The 15,024-nt window shown below is 30.4% G+C and overlaps 1 protein-coding gene across 1 annotated transcript; it reads right to left on the bottom strand.

The window, feature by feature from the left end:
• Window positions 1-8,239: 8,239 nt before the first annotated feature.
• LOC107462458 (chaperone protein dnaJ C76, chloroplastic) lies at window positions 8,240-11,586 on the bottom strand. Its single transcript, XM_016081053.3, is given in 9 exon segments — window positions 8,240-8,556; window positions 8,659-8,758; window positions 9,014-9,052; window positions 9,419-9,472; window positions 9,555-9,636; window positions 10,081-10,201; window positions 10,521-10,650; window positions 10,726-10,854; window positions 11,218-11,586. Coding segments are annotated over 9 exon segments (1,050 nt in total). The 5' UTR covers window positions 11,482-11,586; the 3' UTR covers window positions 8,240-8,425.
• Window positions 11,587-15,024: the final 3,438 nt, after the last annotated feature.

Genomic DNA, 15,024 nt, shown 5'->3' with positions numbered 1-15,024 from the left:
CATCTTTTGAAACCATTCTAAGTGAAATAAGAATCAATCTTCTTGTACCATATTCTTAGTGCTTGCTTTAACCCGTACAAAGCTTTCTTTAATATGAAAACTTTATATTCTTCTCCAGAAACTTCAAATTTCTGCAGGTTTCTCAACATACACTTCTTCTTCTAAAGTGCCATTTAGAAATGCTGACATAACATCCATTTGATATATCTTCCACTTATTTTGAGTTGAGAGTAAAATAATCATACGAATAGTGTCTAATCTAGCAACAGAAACAAATACTTCAAAGCAATTGATACCTAGCTTTTGTTTGTATCCTTTAGCAACTAATCTTGCTTTGAAACGATCAATTTTACTGTTGTGTTTGTACTTAGTTTTGTAAACCCACTTTACTCCAATTGACTTTTTATCTGCAGGTAAATGTGTCAACTCCCATGTGCCATTCTTCTCAATGGCATGAATCTCCTCATTCATTGCTTTTTTCCAATTGTCGTCTCTAGAGGCTTCTTCAAAGTTCAACGGCTCACAATCTGAAAATAGACCAAAATTTATGATTTCTTCATCAGACGGATCGTTGTCATTGCCAACTTCATAATCTGCTAATCTAGCAGGTAGTCTCCGCTCTCTTTGAGGATTTTTTAGATGATTCTGGTTGTTCGATTGTGTCTGGTTGTCTTTCTTCTTCATCATCACGTGTTTGAAATTACAATCGGCTATTTTTCTGTCTTTGTGTTCCAGTCCTACATGCCTTTCTCGTCAAATGTCACGTCTCTGCTGACGATTACTTTCTTTGATTCTGGATTATACAGCTTGTATGCTTTTGAGTCTGTGCTATAATCGATAAAGATATACTTCTCGCCTTTGTCATCTAAGTTCTTCCTTAATTGATCTGGTACGTGAGCATAAGCGATACACCCAAAGACTTTGAAATGATGAATGGAAGGCCGCTTTCCATTCCAGACTTCCTCTGAAGTTTTATCACGAACAATTTTTGTTAGACACCTGTTTAAAATATGAACTATTGTTGCGACTGCTTCTGCCCAAAACTCTTTAGGCATTTGTTTTGACTTGAGCATGCATCTGACCATATCCATGATGGTTTTATTCTTTCTTTCAGCAACTCTATTTTGTTGAGGAGTATACCTAGTTGTTAGGTAGTGTTGAATTCTGTGTTGCTTAAAGTATTATGAACATACAAGATATTCTATTCTAAGGATTTTGATTTTACAACTACTTTATTTTTCGACATACGCCTTAAATTCCTTAAAGACATCACATACTTTTGATTTCTGCTTCAGAAAGTATACCCATGTAGATCTACTAAAATCAGTAATAAAAGTGATAAAATACCTGCCACTACCTTTGCTTGCAATTTCTACAGAACAGAGATCTGAATGCTCAATTTCAAGTAATCTTTTGGATCTCCATGACTTTTCTGTAGAAAGTGGATCTTGGTGCTTGTTTTTCAGTTGACAAATCTCACAAACACAATTGAAAATATGAACCCGTAGTAGATCAGAAACGAGTCTTTTTCTTGACAAGTAGTTTAGACCTGAAAAATAAAAATGTCCAAACTGCATATGCCACAACCAGTTATCATCAAGTATCACAAAACTCATGCAAGAGGGATTAACATGTTGACTTTTAGTGGAAACATTCTGTTTGAAGACATATTTGCTTTATCTATGAACCTTCCGTTGTTGTCAAACACAACGCAATATCCGCGATAAGTTATCATCTTATATCCCTTCTCAGATAATTGCCCCATACTCAGTAAATTGTAATTAAGTTCAGGAGTATAGAAAATATCAGAAATATAACTCAGAAAACCATCATTTAATCTAATTAGTATGTACCCTTTTTCTTTGATAGGAATCTTTGTACTATGACCAAACTTTAATAATAGTTTAACTGAATCATCTAATGAAAAAAAACCTCCTTTTTACCAGACTTATGATTATTACAGGCATTGTCCAAGTACCATATATTTTCATCTTTAGCACATGAATTACTTGTATAAAATAAAGTCTAAGTACTCGGATTATCATTAGTATTTTGATGCTAATTTTCTACAACGTATGCTTGATTGTCATTCACCATTTTAAATCTGCAATCTGTTGCTTTGTGTCCATACTTTTCACAATGAATGCAGTTGAAGTTGGTTCTTTCTTGATAAAAATTGCCTCAACCTCTTCCTTAGTTGGCATGTCTGAAATTTGTTCAACCTCTTCCTTGATTAGGCGGTGTAAAATTATTATAACTTCCTTGGTTGTAATTTCTGCGACCTTTTCTCTGAAACTTTTCTGACTCTACTTTAAAAATTTGAAACTACGACCTCGTCCTTCTTGTGTACGGCTTAATTTTGCAACATTGTTTAAATTCATCCGTCTTTCAAAGCTTCTTCAGTTAATTTTCCTGACTTCTCCAATATTCTGCTGATGTAGCTTTCCATAGTTTCTTTCAACTCTGCAATCGTTATGGTATTCTATCGTGGGGCTCTAGTATTGTAGTCACCACATGGTCATACTTCATCGGTACGGTGCGAAGAATTTTCTCTACCACTTTATTATCGGGCATATCTTCTCCATAGGCTCTCATCTTATTGACAAGATCTGTAACATGAGTAAAATATTACTCAACAGTTTCTAAACTAGACATCTCGTACCTTTCATATTCTCTTCTGAAAGACTGTATCTTTGCTTTCTGAGCTTTATCTACGAATTTGTATGACAGTTTCAACATGTTCCATGCTTCTTTTGTACTTTTGGCATTTGCTATTTTGCCAAACATCGTATAATCTACAACTTGATGAATTTGAGATAGCGTCAATTGATCTCTCCTTTGTTGGGCAGCATCTGCTCCTTCTTGCAAATTCGGTTCAATAAAATTTCACAAGTTCTGGGCCTTCAAATGGGTAGATATCAAAGTCTCCCAATAACTATAATCAAGTTTTCCATTTAACTTGGGACCAGACCACACAATATTAAAAGTATTTGTCATACCGATTCTATGAATAAATAACTATGTGAGAACTCTCTCACACCTCACAAACTTTCAAACACCAGGCGCTGGATTAACCAGCTCTGATACCAAATGTAAGTATAATACCCACACTATATTGGTCCCAAGATCAATCACTCACATAAATAACGCTATTATATTTTTTTATCTCTCAAACTTACTAACGCTCATAATAAAAAACCAAGGAGCACCTCTCAATTCTCATAACACATTTTTCATCGTTTGAAACACACAAAATGCATAAGGCATATGTGCTTTTATATAGACAATGCTTCGTACTAATAATTTATGATTCTACTAACTTCTTCATACACATACTTCTCTAATTTTGCTTTTAACTTTTGGCTATTCAAATAAGTAACTTTTACATTTTTATTAGTTGGTATCTTGTAATTTCTAGCACAACTACTATGAATATCTTAAAAATTCTTCAAGCTTAGTCATCAACTTAAAACTTCCAATACAATTCATGATTGTTTTAGTATAGAGGTGATGAATGTAACTTGTTATATATATAGATGTTTCATGATTCTTTCAACTTGATTTGTAACCACCAATTTTGACTAACAGATAAAGTTTGACTTGTGATTCTTGTAGCTTTTAGTTTCATCACTTATAATTTTTGTAGCTTCTAATTTCATGATAGTTCTAGTATGGTACAAGTTAATTTAATTTTTATTAACATAAAATAAATTTGTTTTATTAAAAATATAAAAAATAAATGTTTATTGTATTTATTTTGTATTTATTAAAATAAATTTTTTTATTGATAATAATTTTATTACGTGTCTTTAAAATTTTAAGATAAATATTAGTTAAATCTATAAATAATAATTAGATAGATTGGGATGGTTAAATTTATTTATCTAACATTTTTAGTACATTATATAATAATAATTTATTTTTTTGGACTTAGTCTAGCTTATAAATTAAATTTTTAGTATATTCAATATGAAAATTATTGAACAAAAAACACGAATTTTGAAACCAGGGATTTGATGGTACATAATCAATTAATACATGAAATATTAACAACATGAAACTTTTTAATTGGGAAAAACCGAAAAATGCTTTAAGAATCTCCGAGTCCTCCGACCAATTCCTGGTACAAAATATTATAGTAAACTCTTATACTAGAGACAGTATCTCTAATAATCATGTTGACATTGAACAATCAACCAACAAGAACACGTGTGAAAAGGCCCGTTCATCGAAATAAAAAGAATAAGTATACCCTTTTTTTTAAGTTTTTGAAAAAATTTAAAGATATTTGTGATATTTAATTTGTTAAAAAAAATTTAATATGCAAAATATGTTTTAATACAACAACAACAATAAAGTCTTGTCCCACTAAGTGAGGTCAGTTACATGAATCAAACGATGTCATTGTGCTCTGTCATGCATCATGTCTACAGAGAGACCGTTTACATGTAAATCTCGTTTGATTACCTCATGGATGGGTTTCTTAGGTCTTCCTTTACCTTTCGCCCCTTGTCCATCTTCCATCTCATCCATCCTCCTGACTGAATGTTCTATCGGTCTTCTTCTCACATGACCAAACCACTTGAGACGCGATTCAACCATCTTTTCCACAATGGGTGCTACTCCAACTCTCTCCCTTATATCTTCGTTCCTTATTTTATCCAATCACGTGTATGACTACTCATCCATCTCAACATTTTCACCTCTGCCTATGATTTACTTCCTGTTCAATCTCTCCATTACCTTGTATGATGCATCCAAAATACTTAAAACTTTTAACTTTTCGTAGGATGTTTTCTCCAATCTTCACCTCTATATTAGGGTTTTCCCTTCTCAAATTGAACTTACATTCGATATGTTTCGTCTTGCTACGGCTTATGCGCAGACCATACACTTCTAAAGCTTCTCTCCATAATTCTAACTTCTTATTTAGGTCTTCCCTTGACTCTCCCATAAGGACGATATCATCGGCAAAAAGCATGCACCATTGCACATGCTCTTAGCTTGGATGTGCTCTGTGAGTACTTCCAAGACTAATGTAAAAAGGTATGGACTTAAGGATGATCCCTGGTATAATCCTATACCAATGAAAAATTCCTCTGTCACACCACTTTGAATCTTCACACTAGCGGTGGCCCCCATCATATATGTTTTTAATTGCACGAATATATACCATTCTTACTCTCTTCTTTTCTAAAACATTCTATAAGACCTCTCTTGGTATTCTATCATATACTTTTTTCAAATTAATAAACACCATATGTAGATCTCTTTTATTACTACGATACCTCTCTATCATACAAAATATGTTTTAATACGATGAAAATTTATATGCAGTTGTCTTCATATAAAAATAATAGCTAAAACTATTAAATAATTTGATACATTTAACTTAAGAATGCTAATGGATCATTTTAATTACATTATCTTTTATATTATGTTTGGATCAAAGGAATTTAAGAAAAAAAATATAAAAAAATAAATAGAAAAATAAGCTTTTCTTTGATTGGATAAGCAGAAAAATTGAGTGAAAGAGAAAAAAATGATGTAAAGTCATGTCAATTTTTTTCCACTATTATAATTTATATATAATATAAATAAAGTATTAATATAATTTTATTCTATTATAATTTTTGTTATCTTTTTTTATGAAAATAAAAAAAAATTCTTTTTATTTATTTTTTTATATAAATAATACACACACAAAAAATATATTTTTTATTTTTATTTTTTTTTTCTATTTTTTTTCCTTACCGACATGACGATCACATCAAACAATTCTAAACTGGCATGTCAATAATAGGTCATCGTATAAATAATTAAGGGAAATATTAGATAGATTATGACTATCTTAAATAATATAAATAATTATTAATCAAATAAAAATATACTACATCCTAATTTAATGTTATTAATTTAAATTTATTTTTTTAACTCTATTAATTCATATTGTTCACACATTGTTCAAAAATATTGTTAGTTATCTATACTTTTCTAATAATTAATTACTACGTTTAAGAATATATTTAAAAATTATATAAATGTTAAGAATAAAATTAAAGTTAAATTTTAAAGATAAAAATAAAATTAATATAAATATAAAAATTTAAAATAAAAAATATTTATTATTTATAAATTTTTTAATTAATAAATATAAAAATATTCTTAAAGCGTGTCATCTTAGAGCATTTTTATAAAGTAACATTTTCATTAAAAATAATTAAGTTTATGACAAACATCATATATATATATTTTAATTTTTTACAAAGATATTTATTTAGTTACACTGTAAAAACGAACCTAACTTGTAAAAAAAGTAACAATTTAAAGAGAATAATAATATTTTTAAATAAAAATAATACTTGTATGACATACTAAAATTAAATTCTATAATTTATTATTTAATAAAAAATAATTATTTTCATATAAAATAATTATAAAATCTTTATTAAAATATCTTCCTAAAAAAACTCTCACATATCTTATTTCTCTTCAATTTTTATGTTTAGTTTTAATTTTATTTTAATGTTCAATTTTAATTTTATCTCTTCATTTCAATATGTTTTAAATATAGGAAAATTTTTACATATATCCGCCACTATATTGGTACAGCAATATACATGTATGAATCGGTGACCAGTAAAGTTTTTGTCCTTTTGCATGGTGTATATTGACGAAACACGAAAAGGTCATTAAAAGGGCAGGAAAAAAAAGCCCAAGGGTAATAAATTTGTGGCTAAATAATGACTTGTATTAATAAGCCAGCCACATTAGAGTAAACTCTAGATGACTGGGAGAGCTGATGGGCTCTGTGAATACAGGCTCAGATATAATTGGAACAGGTAACCACATTAGAAAAATAGATGAAAATTTGTTGTGTTTGAATTTGGTGGGCATAAATGTACTGATTAGTTTGGTTTAAGACAAAGATAACAATGCATTTGGAGATTACTTTAGATTCTATTTTAATATATTACTAATAGATAGATATATAAATTAGTGAATTAATAGATATAAAGTATTTTTTAATTTCTTTTTATTTATTAAATATATATATAATTATTACAATGCAAGATTAGTAAAGATGATGAGTATATGAATATCTTATTCTTTAATTAAGAAATTTTGGGTTTAAGTTTTGTAAATGAAAAAAAAATATTTTTTTATTCATATACATATCATAAAGACTATTTTAGAAATAAAATAAAATAAATGTTAGGAGCTATTAGAGTCATTATTTAATTATCAATTTAATTTTTTTAGTCTAATAGTCTAACAATAATTTTTATTCTATACTTTTAAATATTGATGACTAATTAATGGACAAAAACAATAAATTTTACTGACCCTTTAGTATTTTTCATAAAAAAATACATTAAATCTATCTTTCTCTAATTTCTTTTATTATATTAGATAATAATTTTTATATTGTTAAAAATATTATTTGGCTGGATCTCACTTTTTTAATTATACCGATATGATAAAAGATTACTTTTTATTTTTTAATCTCAGAACAAAAAATTTTATGTTATAATGTATTATAATACTTGTGTAATACTTGAAATAATAGTACGAAAAATGATCATTTTAATGGTTAATAACATTAGATTAGAGTCTAATGACAACTATTTTCTTAATTAGATATTTATATTCTAACTAATTTCTTAATTTAAACACTAATATGTATTTCATCACAAAATCTAAATTAAACCACTATACTAGTCTAATGACAAAATTGCATTTCCATTTACTAAGGTCTTTTTTTTTTTTCAGGAAAAAAGACCTATAATAGAGCATTGGTCCTAACTAAGTTAGGATAATCTAGTGGTTAGCTCACTAGTCCATTTAAGTAAGTGTCGAAATTCGAATCTTGCCTACAACTCATTGATCAATGGACACAATTTTTGTCTGATATACTGGTACATGTGAAAGTCTTCCATAAATATATCTAGACATTGACCTTTTATAGGAAAATTTTTAAATATACTGATATACCAGTGTTTCAATAATTTTTAACTATTAATTTTAATTATAAAATCAGTATACCTGTACACTTGAAATTTTCCCCCTTTTATAATGTGACAATCGTATGCTGAAGTATTAATGACATGCCAGTCTAAGATTGCCATGTGTCATTCCCACATCAGTTTTGGATTGTTTCATCACCATCTCTGATTATCAATCATGTTAATCCCAATTCCCACAGAATATCTAGACATTGTCTGAGAACACTGCAAAATAACTATATAAATCTAGCTTTCCCATGTATATTACTCTAAATCATCTATATATTCATGAATTCATCTTCTTATCTTAATCAAGGTTGCTACATATACAAATTGTTGTTTCACAACCATGCAACAAATGAATTAATTACATATTACATTGGATTGAATGACTTAAGAAGGTATACTGAAAGTACTGATCAACTGTCCTTCCCTGAACTTGCCTCTGGAAGTTTGAATGTGGGAGGCTTATCAACACCTTTTCTAGAGTACTCCCTCCATCTTCGTGCCGCCGCGGCAGCTCTTTTTGCTCTTTCTTTAACTTCCTCTTCTGCAAAATAATGGTTTCCATTTCAATGACTAGATTACAGTCTAACATAACCTATAGCATTTCAAAGTGTACAACTTTTTGGTAATTTCTCATTCTCCATACCTGAACTTTCATAGTCTTTCGGGTTTCCCCAAAGATTTTCCCAGTATGAGTCTGTTCTATCAGAACGTTGCTGCTTCATCATTCTCATTTTTGCTCGTTCCTGCGAAAAATCCATGACAATTCAACTCTGGAGGCAACTCAAGGGTTGTAAGAATTCAGTATTATTCAGCAATTATTGTATTATCTTAAATTGCAGAGCATTTCATTTCTGCTAAAAGAATAATATTCCAGATTATGTACAAACTTTTGTTACTTGTATAGTTGTATGGGGCTGGGATGAATTGGAATGCTTGAATTCATTCGTATCAAAGCTAAGATGTTTATTCAAATACTCATTTTCGAAACTCGGACTTACCAAGACTTTCGATTGTCTCTTTTCCCATCGAGAACTAGCCTGTAAAAAGTGCATGCTCGTCATGTTAGACGAGGAAAGAATTTAATAAAAACATGCATTAACCCGACCTCTTAAACATTCAGATAAAACATTTTCTCTGAAACCAAGTTTGAAACTTAAAGGGGCATCTAGTGCAGATTGCAGGATGGAAAATGAAATGTTCTTATAGATTATAACATTCTAAAAATGCTTCCTCAATTCATGTTATGATGATCTTTCATTATTTAAGCAGAATATGACAACCACTGCTGTGTTTCAACCGAAGAAATCACATCAACCCAGCACTATCCATTGCATGAATATGAAAAGTTGGCAGGAAAATCTATGAATATTTAAATAATCTAACTGTCAATGCACTATTCTTACCATTCTGAAAACATCAAATGATGCTCCTCCCATTCCTGAAAGCATTAGGGCTACCTGCTCATGATCAAAGGGACAGTGCATAAATTGTGTACCAAACACTTAACACAAAAACTTTACTTTATAGTAAAGGCCTTACGTTGACTCTTTCTATTCGACGCATTTCATCTTCAAGTAATGATAGTTGTGCAGCAGATGTCCAATGAATGCAGTCTACAGGGCTAAAATACCCCCCCAAAAAAAGGTCAAATTAATTCTAGTAATCTTGATTAGCTTAGTTGCTACACAGAAATATCATTTCCATGCCAGAACTACTAATACTCAAATATCTGAGATCCCAATGAAAAAGGAAGGAACTGTGAACTTCTAATAGGCAGAGGCATGGATTTTTTAAGTGTTTGGGATTGGAATTATCATCAATAAAATCAATACATGGCCGGTTTCATAATTTTTTTTTTTTGCTGTTAGAAAACAGTGAATATCATAAAATGTAATTAGCTTGATTCATGAGAGTTCATCATCATGTAGCCTGTGACTAAGAAGAACTTAATCTTACATTCACTGTCACCAGAAGTAATCTTGTTCAAGGCACGGTCAAGAAAGGCGCAATAATATTAGAAATGATCGATAAATATAGTCTATTAGAGTGATGTTCATAGACATACCAACTGTCGATCGCCTGCTAAACTAATTCAGGGTTCCCACATTGGCTATATACCCTAGCTCTTCCAAAGTCTTCCTCTATTGCAAACACATCAGGGGCTACATTGGTACAATTTTTGCAGCCTGTTGAAGGATTTGAAGCATAATTACATACATGGAAAAGCTTTGGAGACTCTAAAGCATCATCTTACACTAAAAATAAAGCATATTATTTAAAGCATTTTGCACTCAGGAAGTAGTCCCTTTTGCATGACTTGAATGAATCCTACTAATACATTTTTAAATACAATTTTCTATAAAAGAATCGTTACACAGAGAATCACGGCTCTTCTTTGTTTGTAACGAGGTAAAATAGGTAGACATTAAGGGCATATGAAATGTGTTTGGTGCTGACATGAATATAAAAAAACAACACAGTAACACTGTATATAGAGTAAAGTACCTATGCAGCTGAATTCATCAACAAAAGCATGATCCTTGGGGCTAGAATCATCCACAAAAGGATTCATTGAAGTCAAAGAATATCCATGAATTTCATCATAAACCTTGCGCTGGACGGGATCGCTGAGCACCTAATAAAAAGCACAAGGTATAGAACCTCAATAACATTTGTCTCAAACTCAATTGAAGAAACAAATGGAACTCACTGCATAGACTTCATTGATGAACATGCAGAAATTCGTAGTCTCAGGATCATTGCCACTCAAGTCAGGGTGGCAAGATTTCATGCAATCATAGTAAGCCTTCTTGATCTGAGATGGTGTGGCATCTGGAAGCTATTAACAAAGGACCAACCAAGTATTAGACACTATATATATATATATGTATGTATGTATGTCAATCATGCTTAAGATTCAGTAAAATCCACCCAATTTAACAATTATTATGCAACTTCCAATTCTTAAGTTTGAATTTTCTAATTAGTGTGCAAATGACTAAAGCGACAGATATAATATAATACACTAGAGAGTATATTGATTTTCTAATAGAACAATACCAAAATCAATGAGATCATGGATAACAATTAAAGCAAAAATCTTAAAAGTCATTAACACATTTTAATGGAATTATTATTTTTTTTTTCCCTTCTAAATGTGGGAGTTCTTGAACTTTCTAGAAGAGTTTGATTGATGCATTACCAGGCCCAAAACTGCATAATAGTCATCAGCAACAGACTCACTCCGAGAAACTGAGTCCTCAGCAGCAACTCTAACTCTGCCACCACCACCACCTCTTCTCTTGCCACCGCCACAAAGTGGTGGAGTTACAAAGTTACAAGAACTTGCAACCTTATTAGAAAGCAAGCGCCATGAGCTTCTAGAACTTGACCACCAATTCAGTGAAGGATTCTGGATTTTGAGAGCCTCAGCAGCATACACTGGAGAGAGCAACTGAGCCATCATTCATTTGATTCTTCTAATGAACAATTTTCCAGTGAGAAGGAGCCACCTTGTTTAAACGGTGAAGTGGTTGAACAAAATTATGAAAATTTAGAAAAGAACAAAAAAGAAATTGGAAGAAAGAAAAATAAGTACGCAATTATTATTTATTTATTTGGAATTTTTTGGGGTGGAAGAAACTTTGAGCAGAAAAAAATTGGAAAGGGGAATACTGAATATGCTGACATGGCACTCCCACAGCCACAAGACATCCTTAGTAACGTGAAATATGATTTAGGAAAAAGGGCTAAAAATGTAATTTAAACCTACATTTAATTGATTTCTTTTTTTTTAATATGTAGTCTTTTTTTATAACTTAAAATTTTAAGAAGTTAAATTGCATATTCTAGAATTTTAAAAATTAAATATATAGAAAGTTTAGTTATCATCATCTCCACGCAATGCATGCTACTTCTTATTGTGCTAGTCGACGAATACATGTTTTCTCAACTCTCTTTTTTTCATTTTTTTTTCTCTCTCTCTTGATAAATATGTTTTTTCAAATATATTTTTAAGGTTAAATTAATCATATCTTTATAATTTTATCAAATTTTTAATTAAATTTTTATGTTTTTTTTAATTGAGTACTTTTATATTATTTTTTTTAATTAAATTCCTATCATAACAAAAACGTCTAAAATAATAAAATATTCTTTTAAAAAAACGAATATTCTCTTTTTTAGGATAACAGGACACTTTTATATTTTGAAAATTCCAAAAAAAAAAATCTTCTTACTTGACTCCCACACTCATATCCTTAGTTCTAAACTTTTAATCTCTTCGTCGAGCTCTCTCCGGATCTGTCGCACGGTGGCCTCTCGCCGCGCCTCCTTCTCTCGGCGTCCCTGTTGTGACTCGTCCCTTGTATTCTACTCGTCCCTTGTATTTTCCTCCCTCCCTCCCTCCCTCACCGCGCCGCCCCTCCGTCCCTCGCACCTGGTTTCGCTGCCTCGCGCCTGCTCCCGTGGCTTCCGTTTCAACAGAGCCCAGGACTAAGTTGGATGCAGGACTTGGGGGGTTGGCCTTGATTATTGTATTTCGGCTGTAGTGGATTGTCCCGATCAACTTGTTGTTGCAGTTAAAGGGGATTCTGGATTCTGATTTAATGCCATTAAAGTTGAGGTATATACTGTTGAACTCATGCTTGTGTGGATTGATCCCTTATTTTTAGTTATATTTTCATCATCATATAATGAAATGGTTCTTATTTTAGTCTATATATTATTATTAAGTAACAACCAGAATGAGAAGTGTATAAAATTGAGAATATAATGACTGATTCTGTTGATTTACGCATGTTCTGGAAGATTTTTTTACAAGTTATTAGTGAGGACTAAGTACTGAGTAGTAGTAACGATAAATTATAAATGAATTTTCTTGTCCTGAATTTGTTGGAATTGTTTGCAAGAGCCCCTTATTCTAAAAACTAAATTTTAAATGAGTCTGTCGCTCTGTGATTAACTGAAAATATAGTTTCAATTTCGATATGCATATTAGCAAGCTCTTAAGGAGCAAAAAATGAGAGAAAGCAGAAAAGCGTTTTGGAGAATTCACATAGAAGAAAATAGCACTGAATCTTGGTGCTTGCGCTATAATTCATCTTTATGGCTCTGATTCTCGTGTGACAGCTGAAACTATTGCAACTAAGTCTAATTAGCTGATCTGAGTCATTGTACTACACCTACAAAATTAGGAGAACTATAGCATGTGTGTTTTATAATACGAGGTAGTAATCTAATGCTTATCTTATTGCTTTTGAGAATTGGCTTTTAATTAAGGTTTGGTGCTATTCATTTGATATTATTTGTTGTTGATTTGTGTTTTTATTAAAAATCTTAGTGTGTTTTCTGATGTTAAAATTTATAATATTTTCTAGAAAAATATTTCGTTGTGACAAAGACGGTGTGAGGATGCATTGTATTCTCTGTTTATTTTTTGTGCTCGACAGCCTGTGTGTCACTTGGCATCAGTTGCAATGGCAAAAATCATATTCAAGGGAGATGATATATCAATTTATGCTAGAGCAAGCAAGGAATTTTTTTCTGATAGAAAGAAGAGTGAACCTTAGAAAATTGCTGGTCGATGACAGTTGATACTGTTTGATATGGTTTAATTCAAGAATGTGCAGAAGAAATTTTAGACTGTTACCTTATATGTCTTGTCTTTTGTTGATACTTGAAAAAATATGTATTTCTTATTCTAGCCGGAACATAGGAAAAATTCATGCTTTTAGTATACTTTTTTTGGATTTTTTGTCAATTAAATTGGTTCTCTTGTTTGAGAAACTGTATAAAAATCAATTTTTGTAAACAATTTTAGTTATTACTCTATCAATGGTTTTTATTACTATATGCCATATGCAAATTCATCCGTTATGTTATCATAATCAATACTTGAGCGATGGAAATTAAATTTTATATATATATTTATTACTACTATTTCTGTTTTATTTTATCCATTTTTTTTGCATATTTTTGAGATAACGTATTTTGAAAGTCAAAAACACAAAGAGAATGTATTTTTGGTATAATTTGTATATAAATAAGAAAAAGAATGATAGCGACAAAATAAAAAGGAGTAGAGGAGTATATTTCATGTCGTAAAATCATTAAATAGGGATTATAGGAATATCTTTCATTGAATATTTATAATTTTACCGAATTTTCAATTAGATTCCTATACTTTTTTTCTTTTCAATTAGGTTTTTAGGGGTATACAAGTAATTTCACAATTCACAAATATTTTTTTGACGTTTAACGTTAATAAGAACTAAATTGAAAAAAAAAATGTATAGGAACTCAATTGAAAAGAAAAAAGTATAAAGACCTAATTAAAAATTTAGTAAAATTATAGAGACCTGCAGAGTAATTAAACCTATTTTTAATTAATGGTTGGATTGGAAAGTATTTATTTTGTTAATTTATTTTTTTTTTTGCCCCTAATTCAATGAGTTTTCTAGGGTTCGCGTCTATGTTCTTGCTTCAAGCAAGAGACAATCTAAACCGATGTAGTTGCTGAAGCTGAAGGCAAACAAACAAAAGAGATCATTCTTTGAATTGCATTTGTTGCGTAAAGGGAAGATCATTGTTGAAATAGAAGATAGTGGAAAAATAAAATAAACACCGGTATATATTGGTGTCACTTCATCTTTGGCCCAAACTTATTTGTGTCTATTTTTTAAGGCTCCATTAATTTACTTTATCTTAGTTAGTTGCTCAAGAGAGATTCTATTTCATTTCTAATTCTTGAGTTCAAAATGTGATGGGCCAAAAAAATATTGTAAAAGGTATAGTAAATTACCATCTTAGTCTTGTAAAAATAACCTAAAAAAACAAAAATTCACTTGTGCTACCCTAATAAGACTAATAGTAATAGTACTTGATAAAATATTTCAAAATACACTTGTTTTTGCCTATATTTTAAGGTATTTAATCAAATAAGATTATCTTTTAGTGGATTATAGATATACTCTTTTTTTTATCATAAAGATAGAATTGCAATCGTGAT

The sequence above is a fragment of the Arachis duranensis genome, chromosome 8 (genome assembly GCF_000817695.3).
Source record: "Arachis duranensis cultivar V14167 chromosome 8, aradu.V14167.gnm2.J7QH, whole genome shotgun sequence".
In the NCBI taxonomy this organism is placed as follows: domain Eukaryota; kingdom Viridiplantae; phylum Streptophyta; class Magnoliopsida; order Fabales; family Fabaceae; genus Arachis; species Arachis duranensis.
This window is presented reverse-complemented; position numbering and strand designations above follow the sequence as displayed.